This window comes from Papio anubis, chromosome 6, assembly GCF_008728515.1.
Source record: "Papio anubis isolate 15944 chromosome 6, Panubis1.0, whole genome shotgun sequence".
In the NCBI taxonomy this organism is placed as follows: Eukaryota; Metazoa; Chordata; class Mammalia; order Primates; family Cercopithecidae; genus Papio; species Papio anubis.
In genome coordinates, this window is record NC_044981.1 from 155,640,926 (window position 1) to 155,666,938 (window position 26,013).

The 26,013-nt window shown below is 40.1% G+C and overlaps 1 protein-coding gene across 2 annotated transcripts; it reads right to left on the minus strand.

Annotated features, from left to right (window-relative positions):
- Nucleotides 1–3,117: 3,117 nt before the first annotated feature.
- RSPH3 (radial spoke head 3) lies at nt 3,118–25,616 on the minus strand. Of its 2 annotated transcripts, none has more exons than XM_031666844.1 (8): nt 24,901–25,616; nt 19,604–19,691; nt 12,321–12,462; nt 9,714–9,859; nt 8,230–8,433; nt 6,515–6,677; nt 4,012–4,098; nt 3,118–3,603 (listed from the first exon to the last, which is right to left on the minus strand). In XM_031666844.1, exons 2-8 carry the CDS (start codon nt 19,676–19,678, stop codon nt 3,293–3,295), a joined length of 1,128 nt encoding a protein of 375 aa, XP_031522704.1. In that variant the 5' UTR covers nt 19,679–19,691; nt 24,901–25,616; the 3' UTR covers nt 3,118–3,292. The 2 variants fall into 2 exon arrangements, with proteins under 2 accessions (XP_031522704.1, NP_001162455.1); NM_001168984.1 differs by having other exon boundaries at nt 3,293–3,603; nt 25,142–25,257.
- Nucleotides 25,617–26,013: the final 397 nt, after the last annotated feature.

Consider the following 26,013-nt stretch of genomic DNA (forward strand, 5'->3'; position numbering starts at 1 on the left):
TTAGCAAATGTGTGAAAAAGTCAAGTACTTTTTATACTCCAAAAAGTATTTGGAGCTTATAATTCCTTTAAAAGTCATACTGAGGGTCATAGTTGGGGAGCCAGCATTTTGCATATGTTATGATGGTCCCATAACCATCCAAATGTTAATGGTACCCATTTTCTTCCATCCTGGAAGAGTTTTATGTTCCCAAACCATTTGCAAAAGTTGCTTAGTTATGAAAAGTCATCTAGACATATGGAACCTAAGTATGCTATCTTGTAATTTCCCGTAAAATCCTTCAGGTACTTGAAGAAATTCTTCATAAACTTTGTTTCCATTTAACATTCTTTTCTCCAGATAACATATAATGTGTTATCTCTAAGCTTTCTCACAGCGACAATGCCCTAACCTCTCAATTATTTTGGTTTCTCTCTAGGATGGACTAGGATTGCAATTAAGCTTAACCCATTCAGTGTGGGGTTTATAGATATCTACTTCTTTTAATACATTGAATTAATTTATGGATTTATAGAGCATAGGTCTGGCATCTGCAAAGTGTTTAATGGACTGGATCATTCTAAAGGGGAATTAGAGGATTATGAAAGATAATCCATCTCAAATCAATTTTAAAGTTTTTTTTTTTTTTGAGAAGGAGTCTCGCTCTGTCTCCCAGGATGGAGTGCAGTGATGCGATCTCGACTAACTGCAACCTCCACCTACCGGGTTCAAGTGATTCTCCTGCCTCAGCCTCCCGAGTAGCTGGGACTACAGATGCCCGCCACCACGCCTGGCTAACTTTTGTATTTTTAGTAGAGACAGGGTTTCACCATGTTGGCCATGATGGTCTTGATCTCCTGACCTTGTGATCCGCCCACCTCAGCCTCCCAAAGTGCTGGGATTACAGGCGTAAGCCACTGTGCCCGGCCCAATTTTAAGGTTTCTAAAAACTAGTTACAGATATTTTTAAATTGGTAATAACAATAATAATCAGCAATAGCCCTAATTAAAAATTTTTGGTCTTCTTGTCAAAACTAATACCTTATAAATTTTTGGGTGATCATAAAGACTGTTTAACAAGATGGAACCAGCCCAGTGATGGATAATAGGTGTGACTCTAATGTTTTAAATGCAATAATTTATTTTAAATTATTCTTTGTACCTCACAAAGACAGCAAGTTATTAGAAGAAAGTATACTAGATTAGAAGTAAGGAGATTTGGGTTCCAGCTTTAGTCCTACTCCCTACTAGGCTTGTCACCTATTGCAAATCACTTAAAATCCCTGAGCTTTGGTTTCTTTATTTACATCATTTACTTCATTTAGCTCCACTGCTAGGCTGTAAAAAACATGAAGTATTCATGACTGTTCACTGCTGTATCTGCAGCCTCATTCCCAAGGCAGAGCAGGCACTCAGCTAATGTTTGCTGGCTGATCGAGTAAGGATTAGAAACTAAAAAATACAAATATTGTCATGCATGCTTCAGAAGGTTGCCATGAGGCTTAAATGTTATAGTGAAATACCATATGGGAAAATGGGTGCATTCTTTTTAAAAGTTTTTAAATGTGGATACATTCTTGGTACCTAACTTAAAAGAAATTAAGGTAAATGGGTTAATAATTTTAAGTTATTTTAAATCACTACTTTTATATATTTGTAAGTATTCTGAGAAAAACAGACTCAGCCAGGTGCGGTGGCTCATGCTTGTAATCCTAGCACTTTGGGAGCCCAAGGCAGGCAGATCACTTGAGCCCAGGAGTTGGAGACCAGCCTGGGCAACACAGCAAGAGCCCACCTCTACAAAAAATACAATAACTAGCCAGACGTGGTGGTGCAAGCCTCTACCTGGAAGGCTGAGGTGAGAAGATCACCTGAGCCTGGAGGTCAAGGCTGCAGTGAGCTGTGATGGTGCTGCTGCACTCCAGCCTGGGTGTCAGAGTGAGACCTTGTCTCAAAAAAATAAAAATAAAAATAAAAATAAGTAAAAAGAAAGATAGGCTCTATCTATCTAAAGGCTCCGAAGACTTCAGTTACTGCTTACGATTAGCAAGGCTTTGGAGAGAAAATAATCTGTGATTTTAATACTGCAGGTAAATTCTCTAACACATTCAGATTAAAAAGTCAAATGTTAATTCCCTATGCTACAGCACAGTCATAATATGTAATACCTTAACCATATTTTAAAAAGATAAGAGATGGATGCCTGCTAACCTTGAAAGATCTAAGACATTCTCTTAAGTGAAAAATAAAATATGCAAATAATGTTTATATTTATATAAAGAAAATCAAGCTATATATTTCTAGATTTTCAAATACATTTGTATAGGAGTATCTCAAAAAAGGCCTAGATGGTTCATACCTAACTGGTAACAGTGATCTGCCTTCGAGGAGGGGAGTGAGACTGTATAAGGGCAAACAGAGATTTTTGCTTTATTGGCATTGCCTGAAATTTTTTAATAGCAGGAATGTGAAAAAATAGATGAGAGCATATTACTAATCCACTGAATTCCTTAAGCCTTACTTGAATATTGAAGCTGGTCCTTGCAGGAAGGGAGCACTGCAGCTTTCAGTAGCACAACGTTTAGGCATCCTCTCTTCTTTTTTTTTTGAGACAGTTTTTCTCTTGTTGCCCAAGCTACAGTGCAATGGTGCAAACTCAGCTCACCATAACCTCCGCCCCAGGTTCAAGCGATTCTCCTGCCTCAGCCTCCCGAGTAGCTGGGATTACAGGCACACGCCACCACGCCCGGCTAATTTTGTATTTTTAGCAGAGATGGAGTTTCTCCTTGTTGGTCAGGCTGGTCTCAAACTCCCGACCTCAGGTGATCTGCCCGCCTCAGCCTCCCAAAGTGCTGGGATTACAGGTGTGAGTCACCACGCCTGGCTAGGCATTCTCTCTTATAGTAGGTGAAATAGTTTTCCTATAGAGAAGAAAAGCTAAATGGCTGACAGCACTGATATTGAACATTAAATATCGTATGTACTAAAAAAAACTAACCCGTAAAATTAGAAGGACTAAGGAAAAATATATTTGCTGGTTACATAGAATGGTAATAGAAAGCTAGTAATTAAATATAATTCTCATTAGAATTACAATGTAGCCTTTGAATATTCTATTAAATAAATGAATTCAATTAGTTTCATTTTCAAATTAGCTTTATTTTATCACATTTGATTGGCCCAGTCCATTAGACAAAAAGACATATTGACTAAATACAACGTAATTTCTATAACCTGAGGGGACTCGCGCATCATTACCTGATTGCTTGCTGACTTGGTTGTTGATTGGTTTCATGACTTCGAAGCTCCCCTCCTATGACAATTCTTCCTCCTCTAAGGACCTCCTCATTGCTGATTCTTCATCCTGCTCTAATAGCTCTGTCTCTTCCATAAACTTCCTTTCCTGGGATGACCTTCTGTCATATGTTGTTCTTTGTACGTAGTCTCCATCTAAAAGCAGCCCCTGCGTCTGTGACATGCTCTGCTCCGGGAATTCAGAGGCCTCCAGTGACTCTGTCACTGCTCCAGGACCACCAGGCTCATCCTCTGGTTCTGGAGACCGATGTGTTTCTTCCTTATGCTCATACATATACAGTCTCTTTTCAACCACGTCACGGATCAACACTGAAAAGTTAAGTGTCCAGACATCACTATGATTTTCATATTATGGTATATTTTAGGAGTTATAGTGCTGACTTATAGATGATTACAAAACCTCACGAAGCCTCATCCCTTTCCTATGTCATAACTTTTTTTTGAAGTCAGCATACTTAACTTCATACTTAATGCATTAAATATAAATTATACTGTTTTAACAGAATATCATTTATGAAGTAAAGACAGAAGATATTAATAGATATCAAATTATAAAAGAGCCAAAAATAATATTGAGGGTAAAAAGTTGCACTTCTATTAATATAATTGATATACTAAAAGTTTAAGTATTAGAACTGTGAAATTAATCTTTCAATTATTCAATTTATTCTTTCTACTAAAAATTTTAGAGATGAATTTTTGGATAAAATAACTTACTGTCAAGCACTGTTCTTCCCACCATGCTATATTCCATGGTTTTTTCAACTTCATTCATTAGCCATGGAAGAAATCCTATCTCAATATCTGTAATAAAAGAATTCATTGATTTTTATGTATCGTCAGAGGAATAATGTGCTTTTCTCCTAATGTAATAGACTCATCAACATTAGTTTCTTAATATAAAATGTTAAGTAGACTCATACAGCATAACTTGCCATATTCCTTATATATGTTCTGGTCAGTTTCCTTTCTGTTGCATAAGTGATTTTTTTTTTTTTTTGAGAGTCTCGCTCTGTCGCCCAGGCTGGAGTGCAGTGGCACGATCTCCGCTTACTGCAACCTCCGCTTCCCGGGTTCAAGTGATTCCTCTGCCTCAGCCTTCTGAGTAGCTGGGACTATAGGCACACGCCACTACGCCTGGCTAATTTTTGTATTTTTAGTAGAGACGGGGTTTCACCATGTTGGCCAGGATCGTCTCAATCTCCTGACCTCGTGACCCACTCGCCTTGGCCTCCCAAAGTGCTAGGATTACAGGTGTGAGCCACCGCACCTGTCCCAATATTTTAAGAACTATGAGGCCTTCCTTGGAGTCAAGGCATTTGGAGTTTCCTTCGTAAGTGCAATCTGAGATGGATCAGGGAGGCAGGGGGAGGATGTGGGTTTGGGAGAACTCCAATCCAAATGCAATGCAAATCTGGAATTGAGCAATGCCAGTAAAAGAAAGTCTCCACCTGAAGGCCAGGGCCTAATGGAAGGAAGCTGATCAGACTCAGAGAACGCAGGTGAGAGGGAATTTGAGGAGGCAGGCATCTAGAAATAGGTCAGAAACTAGGTGTTTCCATCAGTATTAAGTTTGTTCAAACTGAAATCCACTGTGTAAGCATTTTAAAAATATGATCTATTACAATATACATTTTAAAGTTTCAAAACAGCATTTTTTGGGGCAGGCATCTAATTTTATTTTTCAATAGGATGAAATGGAGAGTGTGATAGAATATTATATTCACTACTATAAATAATTTTAATCTCAGGTATGAATTTCATTTGCAAGCTTTTATATGATCTATAACTTACTTTTTTGGCAATCAGTGATAGAAAAAAGGCTACTTGTCTCTCTGGCTAACAGAGTCCAAGCTAGAGCCCAGGACAGCAGGATGGTAGCCGAGAATGAACACTGGACTTGGAGTCTGAGTTCCAAGTCAGTTTGAGGCCTAATATTTCCACTGCCTGAGGAGTTGGAAGCAAGGCATTCGACTTCTCTGAGCTTCAGTTTCTATTTCCGAAAAAATGGGAATTCTATCTGACCTGCCTATCCTACAGGGTTATTGGGAGTATCAAATGATATCACCTATGAAAAATACTATGTATGTTAATAATATTTGTCTGTGATCTCACCTCTTTGTATTAAATTGAATGTGTAATCAGTGAAAATTAACATTACTAACATGTGTCCCAAAATACTACTGCCCAACAAAATAGGACCTCTACACCAAGCACGGTGGATGTACGTGCTTTTCACCCTGAGGAAGGTGGGTGGTGGTGAGGACATGCAACTCTTCCTTTCCACTGGCTGAGCAGCTAGGACCGCGGACTTTGAGGGGATACAGACAGACAGCTATCAGGCTATTGGTTCCCTAATGGCAGAGACCAGGGATCCTTCCTTTTCTCCAATACCAAACATTGCCTGGAACAGGGTAAGAGCCTACTTAAACGAATAAATGACCTTGATAGTTGCCCTCAAAGGGTTTTTGATTGGAATAAGTCAACTGAGAAAAAGTTAATAACAACTACTTACGCATACATAGGACTTTACAGTTTACACGTTTCATATATCTTATGACTTAACTCCTAAATAATCCTCATTTCAGGTTGGGCACAGTGGCTCACGCCTATAATCCCAGCCCTTTGGGAGGCCAAGGCAAGCGGATCACTTGAGGTCAGGACCAGCCTGGTCAACATGGCGAAACCCCGTCTCTACTGAAAAACACAAAAATTAGCTGGGCGTGGTAGCAGGTGCCTGTAATCCCAGCTACTCGGGAGGCCGAGGCAGGAAGAATTGCTTGAACTTGGGAGGCAGAGGTTGCAGTGAGCCAAGATCGCGCCACTGTACTCCAGCCTCGGCAAAAGAGTGAGAATCCGTCTCAAAAAAAAAAAAAAAAAAAAAAAAAAAAAATCCTCATTTCACACATGGAGAAACTGGAGGTCATCAAGCTAGCTAATGATAAAGCTGCAACCCAAACTCAAGTTTTCAATACCAAGTCCATATTTCTTTCTACTATACAAATGTTGCTTCTCAATAAACAAACACTAATATCCTTAAATCAAGATCTTCAAAATACACATCTCATTAACAACTGTACTTACTTTAAACAACTAAAATTGACTTTGTATCAGAAATAGAAAGATTCCAATTCAAAATAAAAATGGACATAACATAAATTTGAACCATTAAGAGGATGCTTATTACAACAGAATTAATCTAACAAAAATATCTACAAACCTCTTTCAATGGGATCATAAAAGTAGCCACTATCCCTGAGGCTGCCAAAAACAGACGGGAGAAGGTCAGCCAGGTAACGCTGTGCAAATGCTCGGGCGGCGATTTTTTGTGATGTCTCATTGTGCTTGTGCACTATTTCCCACTGCTGTTTCTTACGCCGTTCCTGCCAAAACAACATAGGTGGTTATTTAGCTCTTATGCCCTCGCCAAGTACTGAATCTAGTGAAGTTAATAAGTAGAAGAATCCAGACTTATCAAAAAATGGGCAGTGAGGTGTCTATCTATTAAAGGTCCATATTTTTCATCAAAATTTTAACAAATTTCAACAGCTAGTGGGTACTGAATTCAGGAAGTTATAAAAGATGGAATTTAAGGTAAAAATCTCACTATTCATTTCAAGTAAAATAATTTCAAGACATACATGCTTGACAGTATAGATGGTAGCAAAAAGATAATCACCACTATATGTACTTTAAAATAATATTATCATGAAATATTACTGGTAAGAAAAATTACCAGTGGGCCAGTGAATGAGTTCATTTGTAACAATTCCCTGAATTTGTAAAGCTGAATGGTTCTGAAGATTATGAAAGCCTCTTATTTTTTGCTGTTGCTTCCTTTAGACCATGTAATATTTATAAAGCTGATGAATCCTGTTCTCTACGCTCACGTGGAAGTGGGAGCATTAATATATTTTCTAATTAAATCTATATTTAAACTCTAAACAAATATAAATCTAGGTGATTCCTGTATCCAGTTTTCCATAATATATTTCCAAATAGTGAATAAACAAATATTTTTTGATAAAGATTTCATGACTCATTTCAACAAAGTTTATTTTGCCACAATTTATTTTATATTTGTAAATAAAATCTTACTTTTGCACAATCCTTATTGTAAGCCCTATGCTCTTTACACAACTAAGTATTCATCTTGGAATTAAAGTCCATTTGATAGGTATTGAGTACGATTTCCCAACAATTACACTATTTTTCATAGCATAGTAAGTTAGGCCCCTTGGGAATTTTTTCTGAACTGTTTCAGGTATTAAGATACTACTTTATAATTGTTCATCAGTATACAACAAAGGCTGACAGTTATTGCCAGAACCAAAAACTATCTATTCATGTGCTTCCTAACTGTAGGCTACCGGCACATTTAAAAAAACTGGATTGTAAACCTTTCCTTATTGAAGATTCTAAAAATCCTGAATCTGAAAAATATTCTATAAGAACCCAAATCAGTCTGGTGTGTCACTAAAGAAGGGCCTGGTCACCGAGAAAAAGAATCAGAATTCTATCCAGATGCCCTGCTTCTTACCCACAGTCTCTCTCCAATACACTCACTTTTTCCTTCCTTCCATCTTTCTGCCACTAACTTACGGCAAACCAACATATGTCTTTCTTTCTTCAGCACTGCTGATGTTTAAGAGTCTTCAACTGGGACACATGTAACCTAGGAACTTTCACTTTATTTAGAAACTTTTGGAAACTCACTTTAGGTATATTTATGTAAGCTGGAGTTTAAAAGATGGAATTCAGTCCACGAAACATCTCTGATCTATAGAAGAGACCTGAGCAAAAATATTATAGATCTTTTTCTAATATAGTCCCAAAGATCTTTAGTTTTATGATATATCATCACATGTAATTTTGAACATAATATGCTAACTAGCTAAAAGACTGCCTAAGAAAGAAAAATACAATTATATATACTTTTTCTTCTCGGTGTCGCCTCTCTTGCTCTTCAAGTCGTTGAACTTCAGCACGTTCACTATTCCGTAGTTCTTCATACTCACGCTGACTGGCCCGCAGGTTAGCCAGCTCTTCTTCTTCCATTACTTCCAGAAGAGACTGCTCAATTATCTTCCCCACCAAAACTTCTAACACTGGTTTAACTTCAAGATCAAAGTCAAAGAGCTTAAACATACAAAATAAAGCAAACTTAAAATTTTAATTACGAATCAAATGTTCAACAAAAATATAATGAATAGCAATAACAAGATATTATTTATTAAGTGTCTCCTGTGTGCCAGACACTGTGCTGGTGCTTTATTTATGGTTCCTAATCCTCAAAATCAACAACATTTTGTTTACAGGCAAAAATCTGTTAAGTCAAAGTTATGAAAAAAATGTATGCATTCATCAAAATGAACCCTGACATTGAAGAGGAATATCCTTGTCTGTCTTATTCTTTGCCTTCTGTGTTTGATTTTTATTTATTTATTTATTTATTTTGAGATGGAGTCTTGCTCTGTCGCCCAGGCTGGAGTGCAGTGGCCGGATCTCAGCTCACTGCAAGCTCCACCTCCCGGGTTCACGCCATTCTCCTGCCTCAGCCTCCCGAGTAGCTGGGACTACAGGCGCCCGCCACCTCGCCCGGCTAGTTTTTTTTGTATTTTTTAGTAGAGACGGGGTTTCACCATGTTAGCCAGGATGGTCTTGATCTCCTGACCTTGTGATCCGCCCGTCTCGGCCTCCCAAAGTGCTGGGATTACAGGCTTGAGCCACCGCACCCGGCCGTTGTTTTTATTTATTTTTAAATAACAGTTTGATGAACGAACAAATAAGAATAATAGATATTTTGGTGATTCATTGCTAGGATTTCTAGGCATATAACTTTCAGATAGCTTTTGAAGATTTATTTTATTTCCCAATTTCAATGACAGTTCTTTCAAGTTCCCACAAGTGTTAAAACTCATTTAGGTCATTATGAACATAATCATTGCCTTCTCTTCTTCAATTTCATAAACAGGCCCATTTATGCATTCCACACTGATAGAAAAATGTAATTATTAAAATTTTTTTTAAATGAGAGAGTATCTTTACAAAAGTTATATAATCCACAAGCAACTAATTGTGGAATCTTTTATACCAGGGATATTATTTTTCCTTATTTAGTACAAATCTATCTTATATACATACATTAAGCAAGCATATAAACAAACAAAAATCAAATGTGGAAATATTCTAAAAATATTTTAAATGATTTTGTTTTTAATTGGCAAAGAAATCAGAACATGGTATTTTAAAACATTTCTGAGTACTATATGATAAAACCATTATAGATAATATCTGGAAAGAAATCCAAGAAGTAGAATCTGATTGTGAAGTGGATCTTGTTCATATTAAGCATTATCTACACCTAACTTTACCTCATTTATAAAGATTATAGAGGGAACCCACAGGATATACTGTACCTCTCCTTCTAGTATCTGGGTGGCCACATCTTTGCCAGTTTTGGCAGGAATAAAGAGTGGTGTTGGTGGTCTGTCCAAAAATGCATCTGTTTGGCATTCCATATCAACTTCTATTATGCGATCAGCAATTTCTTCAAGGTATAATTCTAAGAAGAATCATCATATACATTGAGTTTAAAATTCTGGTCTAAGGCCAGGCACAGTAGTTTATGCCCATAATCCCAGCACTTTAGGAGGCCGAGGAGGGTGCATTACTTGAGGCCAGGAGTTTGAGACCAGCCTGTCCAACATGGCGAAACCCCATCTCTACAAAAAATACAAAAATTAGCTGGGTGTGGTGGTGCGTGCCTGTGGTCCCAGTCACTTGGGAGGCTGAGGTGGGAGAATTGCTTGAACCTGGGAGGTGGAGGTTGCAGTGATCCAAGATCATGTCACCGTACTGCAGCCTGGGCAACACAATGAGACTCTGTCTCTAAGAAAAAAAGTTCTGGTCTATTTCAAGCATATATGCGTATTTGAAATTTTAGCTCTTTCAAAACATATTTAAATGAATCAGAAAATAAGTATTAGAATAAAAGTGTTCAAATATGGGGCTTACTTCACATACTGAACTAAGAGTTTTTAAATATTTGGAAGACCATAGATAGAGTTAGTCAGGCTAGAACATTTACTGAATGTCTAGAAAGCACTGAGCTTTGTATCTGAAAATGGAACTGAAGAAGAACATGAGACCATAGATGTGTATAAGATGCAGAGTACAACAGTGGATAAAAAGTCAGTAATACACATATATATATTTGAGTCCTAAGACAGTAAACATATAAAGATTTGAAAATTCCTGGATATTTAAAAAAATCATGTACCAAGTCACCAGGTTATTTGATGTTCCCTCTACACTACAGATTATAAACAGATGTATGAAAACAAATTTCATGTTAGGAGTAATTTATATGAGGCAAGGGTAATGTGGTATCAAGCAAAGAACATGAGCACTAGAGTCAGATGTTGGGCACAGGACTTGGCCAAGTCATGTCCTCTCTGGGCCTCAGTTTCTTCATCTGGAAAATGGGCTATAACTACCTGTCACACAGAATCTTTGTAATAATGAAGGAAATACACAGATAAAGGACCTGGTTCAGTCTCTGAGGAAATATCCAAAAAAAGCTGGCTGCTATTATATCACTTAATATTCTGATGGTATAAAGAAACATGAAAACTTAGCTCTTTGGCTAATGACAGCCATACACACATTCTAGACTTGGCGTAAAGGCAAGTGTTAAAGCATGGAATGGTCCCTTTTGCCTTTACCATGCAGAAATAATCCTGATGGATCCACTCACCATCTTGGAAGGGTACAAAGTGAACCTTAAGTAGTGACAGTGGTCCAAGGAAAACACCAAGCACTGTCTGATGACCAAGATTCTGTCAACAATACAGCTAGACCCTATAGGACCAGGTAAACCTCTACAGCTGAGGACAGCAAGACAAGCACGCAAATCCTGACACCTGCCTCAGGGGTGCCTGTGTGGCCCTGGGGAATGTGCACAGTGACAGAACCGGAGGACAGAGGAGGCTGGTGTGAGAGGCAGATGACTCAGATGGGAGTGGGTTTATTCCTCTCAAAAGACAAAATGACAAAGTAGAATTATATTGCTCTCCTTTCCTATAAGTCCTAATGAAAAGAATAGTGATTCATGTTGGGCTATGAGAAAGAATCCCAGTTTGAGAACAGAATATGTGGAAAAAGGCTCCTAAGACAGAATTTGTTTGGTCACAAAATTCTTTTATTTATTTATTTGTTGCCCAGGCTGAGTGCAGTGGTGTGATCATAGCTTACTGCAGCCTTGAAATCCTGGGCACATATAATCCTCCTGCCTTAGCCTACTGGGTAGTTGGAATTACAGGCATATACCACCATGCTCGACCAATTTTAAAATGTTTTTGTAGAGATGGGGTCTTGGTCTGGCTGGTCTCGAACCCCTGGGCTCAAGTGATCCTCCTGCCTTGCCTCCCAAAGTGCTGGGATTACAGATGTGAGCCACTATGCTTGGCCAAAATTCTTTTTTTTTTTTTTGAACCCCATCCCACACTTCCAGTCATATCCACTAAGATAATAGTATACAGTCTATGTATTTCTTTCTCTCTCTCTTTTTTTTTTTTTTTGAGATGGACTTTAGCTCCTGTCGCCCAGGCTGGAGTGCAACGGTGCGATCTCGGCTCACTGCAACCTCCACCTCCCGGGTTCAAGTGATTCTCCTGCCTCAGCCTCCCAAGTAGCTGGGATTACATGTGACTGCCACCATGCCCAGCTAATTTTTTGTATTTTTAGTAGAGACGGGGTATTTCACCACATTGGCCAGGCTGGTTTCAAACTCCTGACCTCAGGCGATCTGCCCGCCTCAGTCTCCCCAAGTGCTGAGATTACAGGTGTGAGCCAGCACACCCAACCTAGTCTATGTATTTCTTTAATAAATGAACTTCCCTACCATGTTACTAGGGAAGTATCAGCACAGGAGAGGCATAAATAATACAAAGGCCAAACACAAATGAACTGACAGACAACTGAGTAAACCAAGAGGACACAATGCCAAGGGCACAGTCACACACCTGTTTGCACATCGACATGCTTTCTGCCTTCCACAGGTTCAGGTGTTTGTGGTCTGAGCTGCTCTTGGGCTTGTTTTCTGGCAAGAGCCCTCTTCTTAGCCTCCCGTTGTCTCTGAAGCTCTAGAGAATCAGGCTGTCCGAGCTAACAGTGATAGAAAATACTTCTAGAATTTAGAAAATATTTATTAAAGCATACAAGAACTGCCATTCCAAAAGCAATTCCTGGGTAGTATAAAGGCATTTATCATAATGTTTCCTGATTATCAGTAACTTCATTAAAATTGCATTAGTACTTTGTCAGATAATTACAAAGATGTTTGACAAAGCATAAAAGTAACTTCAAAGTATGGCTGTTAACTGGAATACATGGGTGCACAATTCTATCTATATATTTACAAAAATAATAAAAACATTTCCTTTTTAATTCATTTGTTGACCTGCTGATCATTCAGGAGCATGCTGTTTAATTTCCATGTATTTTTGTAGCTTCCAAGGTTCCTCTTATTATTGATTTCTAGTTTTACTTCATTGTGATCAGCAAAGAAACTTGATAGAATTTCTACTTTTTTGAATTTGTGCAGACATGTTTTGTGGCCTAAGATATGGTCTATTCTGAAGAATGATCCATGTGCTGAAGAAAAAAATGTGTACTCTGCAGAGGATGGATAAAATGTTCTATAGATATCAGTTAGTCCTAATAGGTCTAGTGTGAAGTTTAACACTAATTTTCTTTTCCTTCTTTCTCTTTTTTTTCCTTTCTGTTTGGATTATCTATTCATTACTGAGAATGGGTTGTTGAAATCTCCTACTATTATTGCATTGCTTTCTATTTCTCCCTTTAGATCCATTCATGTTTGCTTCATATAATTGGGAGCTCTGGTGTTGGGTGCATATTTATCATTGTTACATCCTCTGGCTGAATGGATCACTTTATGATTACAGAGTGACTATGTTTCTTTTTACAGTCTTTGATTTGTAGTTTATCTGATGTAAGTATACTCATGTTCTTTTTTGGTTTCTAGTTGCATGGAAAATCTTTTTCCATCCCTTTACTTTCAGTTTATGTGTGTCTCTGTAGGTGAAGTGGGTTTCTTGTAGGAGCATACAGTTGGGTCTCGTTTCTTTACCCAATCAGCTATTCTATGCCTTTTAATTGGAGAACCAAGTCCTCTTACATTCAGTGTTATTATTGATAAAGCAAGGACTTCCTACTACCATTTTGTTGCTTATTTTCTGGTTGTTTTGTATCTCCTTCCTTCCTTATTGTCTGTCTTTGTGTTAAGTGACTTTATCTGGTAGTATATTTTAGTTTGTTGCTTTTAATTTTTGGTGACTCCACTACAGATTTTTGCATTGTGGTTACCATGAGGCTTACAAAAAACATAGATATAGCAAGTTGTTTGCAGAGATGACAACTTATCTTAGATCACAAAGAACAGAAGCAAAGAAAAATTATTCTACACTTTAACTCCATTCCCCCACATACTAACTTTCAGTTGCCTCATTGCACTTTTTTTTTTTTTTTTTTTTTTTGAGACCAAGTCTGCACTGTCGCCCAGGCTGGAGTGCAGTGGCGTGATTACCTACCTCTTAACAGGTTGCTGCAGCTATTACTGTTTTTGATAGTTGTCTTTTGGGCCTCATAGTAGAATTATGAGTGGATTGTATACTACAGTTATAGTATGAGAGTATTCTAGGTTTGTCTATGTACTTAATTTAACCAGTAAGTTTCATACCTTCAAATGTTTTCTTTTGGCACATTAGTGTTTTTTGTTGTTGTTGTTCAGGCTGAAGAATTTCCTTTAACGTTTCTTGTAAGATGAGCGTGGTGGTGCTGAATTTGCTCAGCTCTTATTTGTCTAGGAAAGACTATCTCTCCTTCATATTTGAGGGATAATTTTGTGGATACAATATTCTTAGATGATTTTTTTTCTTTCAGCACTTTGAAAATGTCACCCCAGTCCCTCCTGGTCATCTCACTCCCTCCTGGCCTGTACAGTTTCCATTGAGAAGTCAGCTGCCAGATGGATTGGAGATGCTTCATGTATGTTATTTGCTTCTTTTCTCTTGCTGCTTTTGGGATTCTTTTTTTGTCCTTGACCTTTGAGAGCTTGAGTATTCTATGGGGTATTATTTGGGGTGAAAGAGTTTGGTATTCTCTGACCTTCCTGTACCTGGATATCTATCTCTTTCTCAAGTTTTGGAAAGTTTTCTGTTAGTATTTCTTAAGATAAGCTTCCTACTCCTTACTCTTACTCAATTCCCTCTTGAACACAGGTAATTCTTAGCTTTGATCTTTTGGGGTAATTTTCTATATCTTGTAAGCAGTCTTTGTTTTTTCTCATTCTTTTCTCTCCTCAGACTGTTTATTTTCAAATAGTCTGTCTTTGTCTTCATGTTCACTGATTCTTTCCTCTGCTTGATTCATTCTGTTGTTGAAAGCCTCTAATACATTTTTCAGTTCAACAAATGTATTACTCAGCTCCAAGATTTCTGCTTGATTTTAAAAAATTATTTCAATTTCCTTGTTAAATTTCTGTAACAAATTTCTACATTGCTTTTCTGTGTTATCTTAGATGTCACCAAATTTCCTTAAGACTGCTATTTTGAATTTTTGGTCAGAGAGCTCACATCCTGCCATCTCATTAGTGCCAGTTACTGATTCCTTGCTTTGTCCCTTCAGGTAGGTAGGTCGTGGTTCCTCATTTGCTGTTGTTTCATGTGGATGTATGTCTATGTCTCTGCACTGAAGGGTTATTTAGTCCAGTCTTCTCTGTCTGGCTTGTTTTTGCTTTTTATTGGATATATTTTCTTAGAAACCCCCTTTTTTTTCCCCCTTTTTTGAGACAGAGTCTCACTCTGTCACCCTGGCTGGAGTGCACTGGTGTGATCTTGGCTCACTGCAACCTCTGCCTCCTGGGTTCAAGCGATTCTCCTGACTCAGCCTCTCAAGTAGCTGGGATTACAGATGCCTGCCACCACATCTGGCTAAATTTTGTATTTTTAGTAGACATGGCGTTTCAACATATTGGTCAGGTTGGTCTCGAACTAATGACCTCAAGCGATCTGCCTGCCTCTGCCTCCCAAAGTGCTGGGATTACAGGCATGAGACATTGCGCCCTGCCAGAGATCCTTTATCACTAGATTGCTGCCTCCTTTTTGGCTCTAAGTGGCGCCTTAAGACCAGGTTCTCCTGGCTCTAGTAAATGATCAGAGCACTGCCCATCCTGAATGGGGGAGGTCCCAAAGGGGATACACTGGTAGTGGGACTGGCTAGGGGTCTATGCCCAGGGGACCGGTACAATGTTATCTCCTACAGTGTGGTGCTGCTGAACAGCCATGCTCATTTGGTGTTTCCTTTGGTCAAGTTATACAGCGGAGCGTCCAGGGCTGGGGATGGTAGTCTCACCTCCCCATTTTGTCTTTGGCTGTACTCAGGGGTATTTCTCTCTTCAGGAACTCATGATGCTTCTTGTGGGTTGAATTTCCTGCCAGGGAACCCAACATGGTAGGGAAACTAGTTGTCCACTTTGATCTTTTTCCAGTGCAGAAATCACAAGTCAGAGATAAATCCTTGTGATGGTTAATACGGAGTGTCAACTTGACTGGATTGAAGGATACCAAGTACAGATCCTAGGTGTGTCTCAGGGTGTTGCCAGAAGAGACTATCATCTGAGTCAGTAGGCTTGGAAAGGCAGACCCACCCTTAACCTGGGTGAGCACAATCTAATCAGCTGCCAGAGTGGCTAGAATATAAGCAGGCAGAAAAATGTGAAAAGAGAGACTGGCCTAGCCTCCTAGCCTACATCTTTCTCCTGTGCTGGATGCTTCCTGCCCTCGATCATTGAACTCCAAGTTCTTCAGTTTTGGAACCTGGACTAGCTCTCCTTGCTCCTCAGCCTGCAGATGGCCTATTGCAGGAGCTTGTGATTGTGTGAGTTAATACTTAATAAATTCTACTGCATATATATATATCTGTTCCATTAGTTCTGTCCCTCTAGAGAACGCTAATACAATCCTCCACATCCTTAGTGCCAGGCAGACTAGAAGGAGAGATACTGCAGACATGAACGTCTGATTCTCCTACCACCTTCTTGGAGCTTTTTCACTTTTCTGTAGCCCTGGGAAGTGCCTCCTCCTTCTACTTGACCTCTAGAATATTGCTGGTGGTAATCTCGGCACTGTACATTTGTTCTTGATTTTCTTTTGCAGGGGGAGTGAAGCCAGCCTGCTTCTATGCTGCCGTTTTGGAACTCCTGAAAAACATTTTCACTGGATTAGAATTAGAGCTTGATAGTTCTTTCCTTTAAGGACTTGGAAAATATTGTGCCACTTTCTTGTCTCCATGTTTTAGGTTAAGAAATCCACTGCCATTTAAATCATTGTTCTCCTTTAGCTAATGCGTAATTTCTTTCTCGCTGATTTCAAAATGTTTTGTTTTTAATTTTCAAAAGTTTGATCTTGATTTGTCTCGGGTAGATTTCTCTGGGTTTATCCTCTTTGGGGGAGTCACTTGGTTTCTTGGATCTGTAGGCCTTTTGCCTACAGATTCAAGATTTCCATCTCCTAGTTTTCCTCCTCTCCTTCTAGGATTCCAACAACATGAATATAAATCTTTGTGATTGTTCTTCAGCTCTCTCAGGCTTTTTATTTATTTATTTGGTCTATTTTCTCTCTGTTCAGCTGGATAACTTCCATTCTTCATTGATTTTTCTTCAAGTTCATTGATTGTTTCCTATATCATTTCCAACGAACTACTGAGTCCATCCAGTGAGTTTTTTATTTTAGTTATTGTATTTTTCAGTTCTATAAGTTTCCATTTGGTTCACTTTATCTTGTATTTCTTTGCTAAGATTTTTTTTTGTTTCAAGAGTGTCTACAATTGTCCACTTTTCATTGAAACATGTTTGTTGCTTTAAAATCCTTGTCAGGTAATTCCCACATCTGAGTCATCTTGGTTTTGTCATTTCTTGATTGTCTTTTCTTGTGCAAGTTGTGACTGTCTTGATTCTTGTATGATAAGTGATTTTGGTTTGTATCCTGGCTATTTTGGGTATTATATTTTAAGACTTTGGATCCTATTTAATTTTTCAGTAGAAAGTCACCCTTTTTGTTTAATGAACAAGCCTGCGTGGGGTTAGAAGTTCAACTTCCTGCTGGGCCCCACTGTCACCACCTCAACAAAAGCAGAGGGTCAACCTGTACCAACACATAGGTGCCAGGTGGGGGTGGTAGTTCAGCTCCTTTCTAGGCTCTGTTGACACTGGTGGTGGTGTCTGGAGAGTGCAGCATTGACTAGTACTGCCTCATACCACCTTGTTACTGCCAGATAGGACTGCAATTCAGCTACCCACTGGATTTGCTGGCACCACCCCAGAAAGAGTGGGGCACTGACTTGTGCCATCTCCTACTACCTCACTGGTACTGGGTGAAGGTGAAAGTCCAGCTTCCTGCTCCACCCTTGTTGATACCACCTCAGTGAGAGAAGCAGGGAATCCCTGGAGGTTCTAATGCAAGAGATCCAGGATAGGGTTGAAGCGTATATACATACATACATACATATATATATATATGTTTAATAAGTTAACCATTGCTTCAGACTAATAGATGTTCCCCAACTTATGTGGTTTATGACTTTTCAGCTTTATGATGATACAAAAGTATCCACAGAGAATGTACTTTGAATACTCATACAACCATTCTATTTTTCACTTTAATATTTAATAAATTATATGAGATATTCAACACTTTATTATAAAATAGACTTTGTGTTAGATGATTTTTCCCAACTGTAGGCTAATGTAAGTATTCTGAGCACTTTTTTTTTTGAGACAGGGTCTCGTTCCGGGAACATACCTTAGGTGGATTCTTCACATGCCTCCTTTGACATTCAACAACATTGGATTTGAATGTTATTATTCATCTTTAACTTCTTTTTAATCACTTATTTCTTGATACTCCCTGCCTCAGACTCCGATTCAGGCACACTGAGCTTCCCTCAATTCTTTAACATTCTAGGTTGTGTTTTTTTGTTTTTGTTTTTTGAGACAGGGTTTCCCTCTGTCACCCAGGCTGGAGTGCAGTGGTGTGATCATAGCTCACTGCAGCCTTGTCCTCCGGAGCTCAATCAATCCTTCTGCCTCAGCCTCCCAAGTAGTTGGGACTGCAGGTGCGTGCCACCATGCCCAGCTAATTTTTGTGGGTTTTTTTTTTTTTTTTTTTTGTAGAGACAGGGTTTCACCACTTTGCCCAGGCTGGTCTCAAGCACCTTGGCTCAAGCGATCTGCCCACCTTGGCCTCCCAAAGTGCTGGGATTACAGGCGTGAGCCACCATACCTGGCCTCTGAGCATATTTAAGGTAGGCTATGCTATGCTATGCTATGGTGTGTTTGGCAGGTTTGGTGTTTTAAATCTATTTTTAATGTTCAGTGAGTTTATTGGGACATAACCTCATCCTAAGTAGAGGAGCATCTCTATCACTATCTTGTATTAGGCACTTATATGTCATATACAGTTTAGAGATTCACCTGTATTTCATTTCTGTGCCAAGAACTCACCACCCTTAATATCATACCATGTCTTACTCATCTCTGTATCCTAGGTACCCATAACAGGACCTAAAAGTCAATAAGTATCTGTTGAGTGAATTAAAGCAGCAGAATTCAGACTTTTTGATTAAATAATGATAATTGTATTAGAGTATGAGATAATCTAAACAAACCTAGATGCAATCAACAAGGGCTACCCAAAATGTGGGCCTCTGGCTAGTGTGTCTATAAACTATTTGAACTGGTCTGTAACAATTTAAGTATAGAAATTGAGAGTAAAAGTCTAGAAATGTTTAGAATGGCAGAGTTCTGTTGAATCTAATGAAAAATTGGGGCTTTTTTTTTTAGTTAATTCTTTTTTTGTGGTAAAATACACATAATGTAAAATTTATCACCTTAACCATTTTTAAGTATAAAATTCGGTGGTATTAATCACATTCACATTGTTCTATCACTGTCACCATCCTCTATCTCTGGAACTCTTTTCCCCTTGCAAAACCGAAACTCTACACTCATTAAACAATAACTCCTTCCCTGGCCCCCTCATCCCCCAGCTCCTGGAAACTCACGGGGCTTCCATTTGTACGTCTTTTTTAAAACTTCATTTTTATAGTAATTCATCTTTATTTTATGAATGTTTTAGTCTGCAATGGATTAGAAATTAACACAAAGAAACTGATCCTTCCCCACAGATAATGTGAGAATACAGTGTTAGACTATTCAAACTTAACTTACCAGTGGCCCTGTCTGGAGTGCATAAGTGTTGCCTCGAATTACCCTTCTGTCATACATTATGTTTCCATAACGCATAGGTTCCTCATCTCTGTAAAACAGAAAATTCTGTAAAACCATTTTAATAGAGTATTGGTATCTATGAAGTAACTCATTTTCAATAGGATTTAGACTAAAATAAATATATTTTAAGAAAATAAATTTCTGTTTCAGTGTGGTCCATAAAATAAGGAGGTAAATGGATACAATTTATGTAATGCTTACTATATGCCAGGTCCTTCATGTACATTATTTATTTATTATTCACAATAAGCTGCCAAGGTGGGAATTATGATTCCTTTTTCAGAAGGGGAAACAGACTCTGGAATCTGCCCAAGGTCACCTTGCTAGTAAGTGGCAGGGCTAGATTTAGATTGTAAATCTGTATGACTTTAGTAAATATGAAAATGGCCCACCTGAAAAGGGGCCTTCTTTAAAGGACTGAAAAAAGCTTGATTCAAAGATTGAAAAGTTACAGTAATAAAAAAATGAGGCTTAAAAATTAAGTCAATTTTCTAATTGTTCTTTAAACCCAAACGTATTTTTTTTTTTTTTTTTGAGACGGAGTCTGGCTCTGTCGCCCGGGCTGGAGTGCAGTGGCCGGATCTCAGCTCACTGCAGGCTCCGCCTCCCGGGTTCACGCCATTCTCCTGCCTCAGCCTCCCGAGTAGCTGGGACTACAGGCGCCCGCCATCTCGCCCGGCTATTTTTTTGTATTTTTTAGTGGAGGCGGGGTTTCACCGTGTTCACCGGGATGGTCTCCATCTCCTGACCTCGTGATCCGCCCGTCTCGACCTCCCAAAGTGCTGGGATTACAGGCTTGAGCCACCGCGCCCGGCCCCCAAACGTATTTTTTAAAGTTATTGTTTAAAATGTTAATAAAATTTTTCAGCCTGGCCAACATGGTGAAACATCATCTCTACTAAAAATACAAAATTAGCCAGACCTGGTGGCCTGCACCTGTAATCCCAGCTGCTCCGGTGCCTGAGGCATGAGAATGGTTTCAGCCCAGGAGGCAGAGGTTGCCGTGAGCTGAGATCAGGCTACTGAACTCCAGCCTGGGAGACAGAGAGAGACTTTGTCTCAAAAAATAAATAGATAAATAAATAAAATAAAATATTAATTTCAGGGATCAGAATGATTGCTAGTAAAAAATACAAAAACAGTTGATATTTTCATTCAAAGTTATTTAAATGGTATATTGTTTATAGCTAAGAAACTAAACATTGCCCTACACCAACAACAGTATTCTATGGGAAATGATTCTGAGTGGGGTATAAGTTGCTTTTTTGTTATATATTGAAGCCACAATTGAACATTCTAACATGTTTCATTGCTTGTATTAATTGATCTCTGGGCAGTGTTAGGCCCAGTTGGCCACTCCTTCACTGAAGCATTCTCTTTCCTAGGCCTCTGTGTTACCACCATAATCTTCTGATTGTTTTTCTACTACTTCTCTAATGCCTTTTTCTTAGCCTTTGTTTGTAGTTCCTCCCATACTGGAGGATTTCCTCCAGGCTCAGCCTTCTCTTGTCCTTAGTCGACCTCATCCATTTTCAAGACTTCAATTATAATCCATATACCTAAAACTCCCAATTTTTATTTAGCCAAGAACTCTTCTCTCAACTCTAGGTATATCCAGTTGCCCAACGACATCTCACTATGTTATCTGGAAGGCAACCTCAAAATGGAACTAATTATTACTCTCCCATTCCAACTCATTACTTCTTCAGTGTTTCCTATTTGATTAGATGGTACTACTAACCACGTAGTTGCCTTAAAATAACACATTTATTCTCAGAATTCTGCAGTTCAGATGTCCAAAAGGGGTGTCAACAGGGCTGCACTCCTCCTGGAGGTCCTGGGGAGAATGTTTCTTTGCCTTTTCCAGGCTCTAGCGACTGCCCTCATTCCCTGGCTTGTGGTCGCCTTCCAGTTAGCATTTGTGTGATTCTGACCTTTGCTTCTAATGACACATCTCCTTCTATGACTCAGACTCCTATGCCTTCTTCTTTCACGTTTTTTTTTTTTTTTTTTTTTTTTGAGATGGAGTCTCGCTCTGTCGCCCAGGTTAGAATGCAGTGGCATGATCTCGGCTCACTGCAAGCTTCGCCTCCCGGGTTCACACCATTCTCCTGCCTCAGCCTCTGTTGTACCTGGGACTACTGGAGCCCGCCACCATGCCCAGCTAATTTTTTTTTTTTTGTATTTTTTTTAGTAGAGACTGGGTTTCACCACGTTAGCCAGGATGGTCTCGACCTCCTGACCTCATGATCCGCCCGCCTCGGCCTCCCAAAGTGCTGGAATTCCAGGCGTGAGCCACCGCACCCAGCCTTCTTCTTTCACTTTTAAGACTCCATTGTGATTCTACTGGGTCCACCTGGATAAGCCAGGCTAATTTCCCATCTCAAGATCTCCCATCTCAAGATCCTTAATGTAATCACATCTCAAAGTCCATTTTACCACATAGCATGTTCACAGGTTCTGGGGACGAGGAAGAGGACATCTTTGGGGAATCATTATTCTGCCCACTATAGTGATTTTAAACCTTATTTGATCTGAGTTTAAAAAAAAAATGTTCTAAGGTATATTCTAAGGTTTTAATTCATTTGCATTAAAATGTTATTTTATTAGAAGGGCTATACATCCTTTACCAAAGGATTTGTAAAATGAGGATGTCATTATCACAATTGTCTTTTGACACATGCCTAAAGGTGAATTTAATGGTGTTTATGATCACCCAACTACCAAGAAATACATAAAAGATGTATTACATTCTCTTGTTTGTAAATGAGAAGACTAGTATTCAAATGTTCTCTTTCAGCTTTATAATCCTATGAAAAGGTGGAAGTTCTTGACTCACATTAGACTTGTGTTAAATTTCTAGACCCTTTCAAAGGAAAAATCAGATACTCCCATTTCTGTATAACTGACTTCTCACACCTAAGTAAAACTTCACAGCTTTCCAATTAAGTTTCATTTTCTGGTTTCAGCCCAGTTATATATACCCAATCAAGATAATCTGGAATCTTGACTCTCTTCAATCATAAGTTAGTTATCCATTCCAGCCATGAAAAACTGAAGATTTATCCAGTTCAACGTGAAATTTTTAACAGGAAACAACTAAAGGGCATTCTAGCATAGAGACAGATTGACACAAAAGCATACTCTTTTTGGATATGGTCATCTAGTTACTCACCAGCAAGTACTGAAAGTACTAAAAGTACTGCTGTGGTTTGGATGTGGTTTGTCATCCCCACTAAAACTCACATGGAAATTTAATTTCCAATATGGCAGTGTTGGGAAGAGGGGCCTAGTGGGAGGTGTTTGGATCATGGGTGGATCCCTCATGAATAGCTTGGCACCAGTTCTTGCAGTAGTGAGGCAGCTCTTACTCTCAAGAGACTGGATTAAGTTCTCACAGGACTAGTTCCCAAGAGAGCGGGTTGTTACAAAATGAGGTACTTCCTCCTGTTTGGCCACTTCCCATGTATCTGCTTCCCCTTTGACCTTCTCCATCATGTTATGATACAATAAGAAAAGTCCTCACTAGAAGGCAAGCAGATGCCAGCACCATGCTCTTGTACTTCTCAGTCTGCAGAGCTGTGAGCTAAATACATCTCTTTATAGACTATCCAGTTTCAGATACTCTGTTAAAGCAACATAAAAGGGATTAAGACAAGTACTCTCCTGAACACTTTTTTTTTCCTGACACAGAGTTTCGCTTTGTTGCCCAGGCTGGAGTGCAGTGGCGTGATCTTGGCTCACTGCAACCTCTGCCTTTGGGTTTAAGAGATCCTCCTGCCTCAGCCTCCGAAGTACCTGAGATTACAGGCACATGCCACCATGCCCAGCTACTCTCCTGAACACTTAAAAAATATTTTATTCATAAAGGTATCAGAGGAGAATATTATCCTTACCCATAAGCAAATTATGGATAAAATATTAATATTTTATCCATTAGGATATCAATGATTATGATTTGTAAGATACTACTTTCTCAAAATTGAGATTTTTCTGTCTTGTGCATTACTCAGATATACTAAGCAACTAATCAACAGATTACTTCAATATACTAATCAACTATCAAAAAAGTTGTTCCTAATGAACCATCCTTGATTCTTGTTTCTAATTTGTTGGTCTGATTGGATAGTAATGATTTGTAAGCAACTACTTAAAGGCACCAGAAAGTGTTTTTGGAAGGATTAGAAAATTTTAAAATTGAATCCTTTTCTAACATAAATGACCACTCTTCAGATTTAAATTTTCTATTTTAGTTTTCTCACAGTGATAGACATCTCTTACAAAAGAATGTCAGAACAAGATAATTATGAATTTAGAAACAGTGTTTGAAACAAGCATCAATAATTACACTGTTGATATTCAATCATCAATTCGACAATTTGTATTAAGTGCTTACTATGTACCAGGCATTGTACTAGGTGAACAAAAGATGCAAAGGTTCCTGCATCCATGGAACTTGCATTCCTGTAAAGGTCTGCTGAATTCAACATTTGAGGCTTATGAAAATAATTTTAGAGAACCGTTTAACTTTAAGAGAACTTTAAGAGCTTATGTATATTGTTTTCTTTCCTATGTATGTTTGAATATTTGCAACTGTTCATCGATGTAAAAACACAATCTGCCGGCCAGGCGCAGTGACTCACGCTTGTAATCCCAGCACTTTGGGAGGCCGAGGCGGACGGATCACTTGAGGCCAAGAGTTTGAGACCAGCCTGGTCAACGTGGCAAAACCCTGTCTCTACTAAAAACACAAAAATTAGCCGGGCGTGGTGACGGGCGCCTGTAGTCCCAGCTACTTGGGAGGCTAAGGCAGGAGAATCGTTTGAACCCTGGGCCAGGGGCGCGGGGGTGCGGCGGAGGTTGCAGTGAGCGGAGATCGCGTCATTGCGGTCCAGCCTGGGCGATAAGAGCGAAACTCCGTCTCAAAACAACCACCACCACCACCACCAGCACCACAAAAAACCAATACGTGGTCCTGCATGGAAGAATAATCTTACTCCTGCTCAAAGCCTGCAGAAGAGATTTACTCGGCTCCCATTTTGGATATGCTATTGTTGGATTATCCTTGCACCGCAGTTCCCTCATCTGCATAATGGAGTTATAAAACCAACTTCACAGCACTGTGGATTAAGTAAGAAAACGTATTTGAATGCCCCCAGTAAGGTGCTCAGCACGTAGCTGGCCCTCAGTACACACTGGTACAATTCAAACTTTGTGAAATGAGCCGATTCGTGTACCTGGTAAGGACCACGGCAGCAACTCAGTATCACTAAAAGTTAGCTGGTGCCCAATCCATGCCCCTTCCTGCTTCACTCCTCCACACCACGGGAGATTCCTTAGGGCAGAACTTTTATTTCGGCAGAGTGCAGCCAAGGGAAGACAGCATATAAGTAGCTTTTGCCAGGGCGAAGGGGCCAGACCCCGGCCCGGGGATGGGGTGCAAGTATGGACCACACAGGGGCTGGCCTGGTCACTCACGGCTGCGTCAGGCTGTCCCGGTAACGGCTGCGCTGGCAAGGCAGTGCTCGGGGCCGGCTGGTGTAGGTGTAGGTGCTCGGGGCCCGAGAGGTGCCATCAGTCAGCGCCGAAGTCATGTCCGGGGGCAGACTGCCTCGCTTTCGGTGGAGCTTGGCTTTGACGCAGGTAGGCGCTAAGGTGTCGTGGGACCCGGAGAGATGTAAGTAGTGCCAAGGGCAAGGATTCCCCGACGCGAGGAGAAGCGACAACAAGGGAAGCGGGCGGGACGGGAGGTTACCAGCGTAGGAGGTGGGAGCTACACTGGGCTCGGTCCCAGCACCACAGAGACCAGCTGCAGCGGCCGCATCGGTTGCCCAGCAACCCGGGGTTCTGAGCTGGAACTCCCGACACTTCCGGCCCGCGGGTTTCCGGGGAAGGACTGCGGCGCAAGGCTCTTCCGGCTCTTGACTCCGCCCAGCCGCGCCCCCCGGGTAGGTGCGCCTGCGCTTTGGGAGGCTCCTGACTAGGGAGGCGGCCTTGGCTGACTTGACCGTCTTCCTTGAGGCCTGCGGGGTAATGGTGGCTGTCCTGGGCCCCGCTCTGGGATGTGGTTTTGCAGGGCTGGTGTTGGCGCCATTCTCGCCCACGTGCTCCTGCTCTTCCAGGGCGTCCTTGGCTGTTTCTCCTGCCGCGGCGCCGCAGCGCTCCCAGGCCGCCCCCGCGATGACAAACCTCTGGCAGCCAGGCTCCCAGCTCTGTTACGTGCCCGGGGAGGGAAGGGCTTCCTGATGTCTCCCGGCACCTCCACTTCCCCCGCCCCAGGGGCGGGCTGCGGCCGCCCTCTGCAGCTGAGTCCGTGCAGTTCCTCACCTGCCTTCTCTGCTCACCGCTGT

Bases quoted from the DNA above. Each gene is read 5' to 3' on its own strand.
- RSPH3 (NM_001168984.1), bottom strand. From the start codon at position 25,257: ATGACTTCGGCGCTGACTGATGGCACCTCTCGGGCCCCGAGCACCTAC. The intron at 19,692-25,141 runs GTGAGTGACCAG...TCTGTTTTACAG, and splicing joins CGGGACAGCCTGACGCAGCC to AGATGAGGAACCTATGCGTT. The intron at 6,678-8,229 runs GTATATATAATT...TTGTTTTGGCAG, and splicing joins GGCGACACCGAGAAGAAAAA to GAACGGCGTAAGAAACAGCA.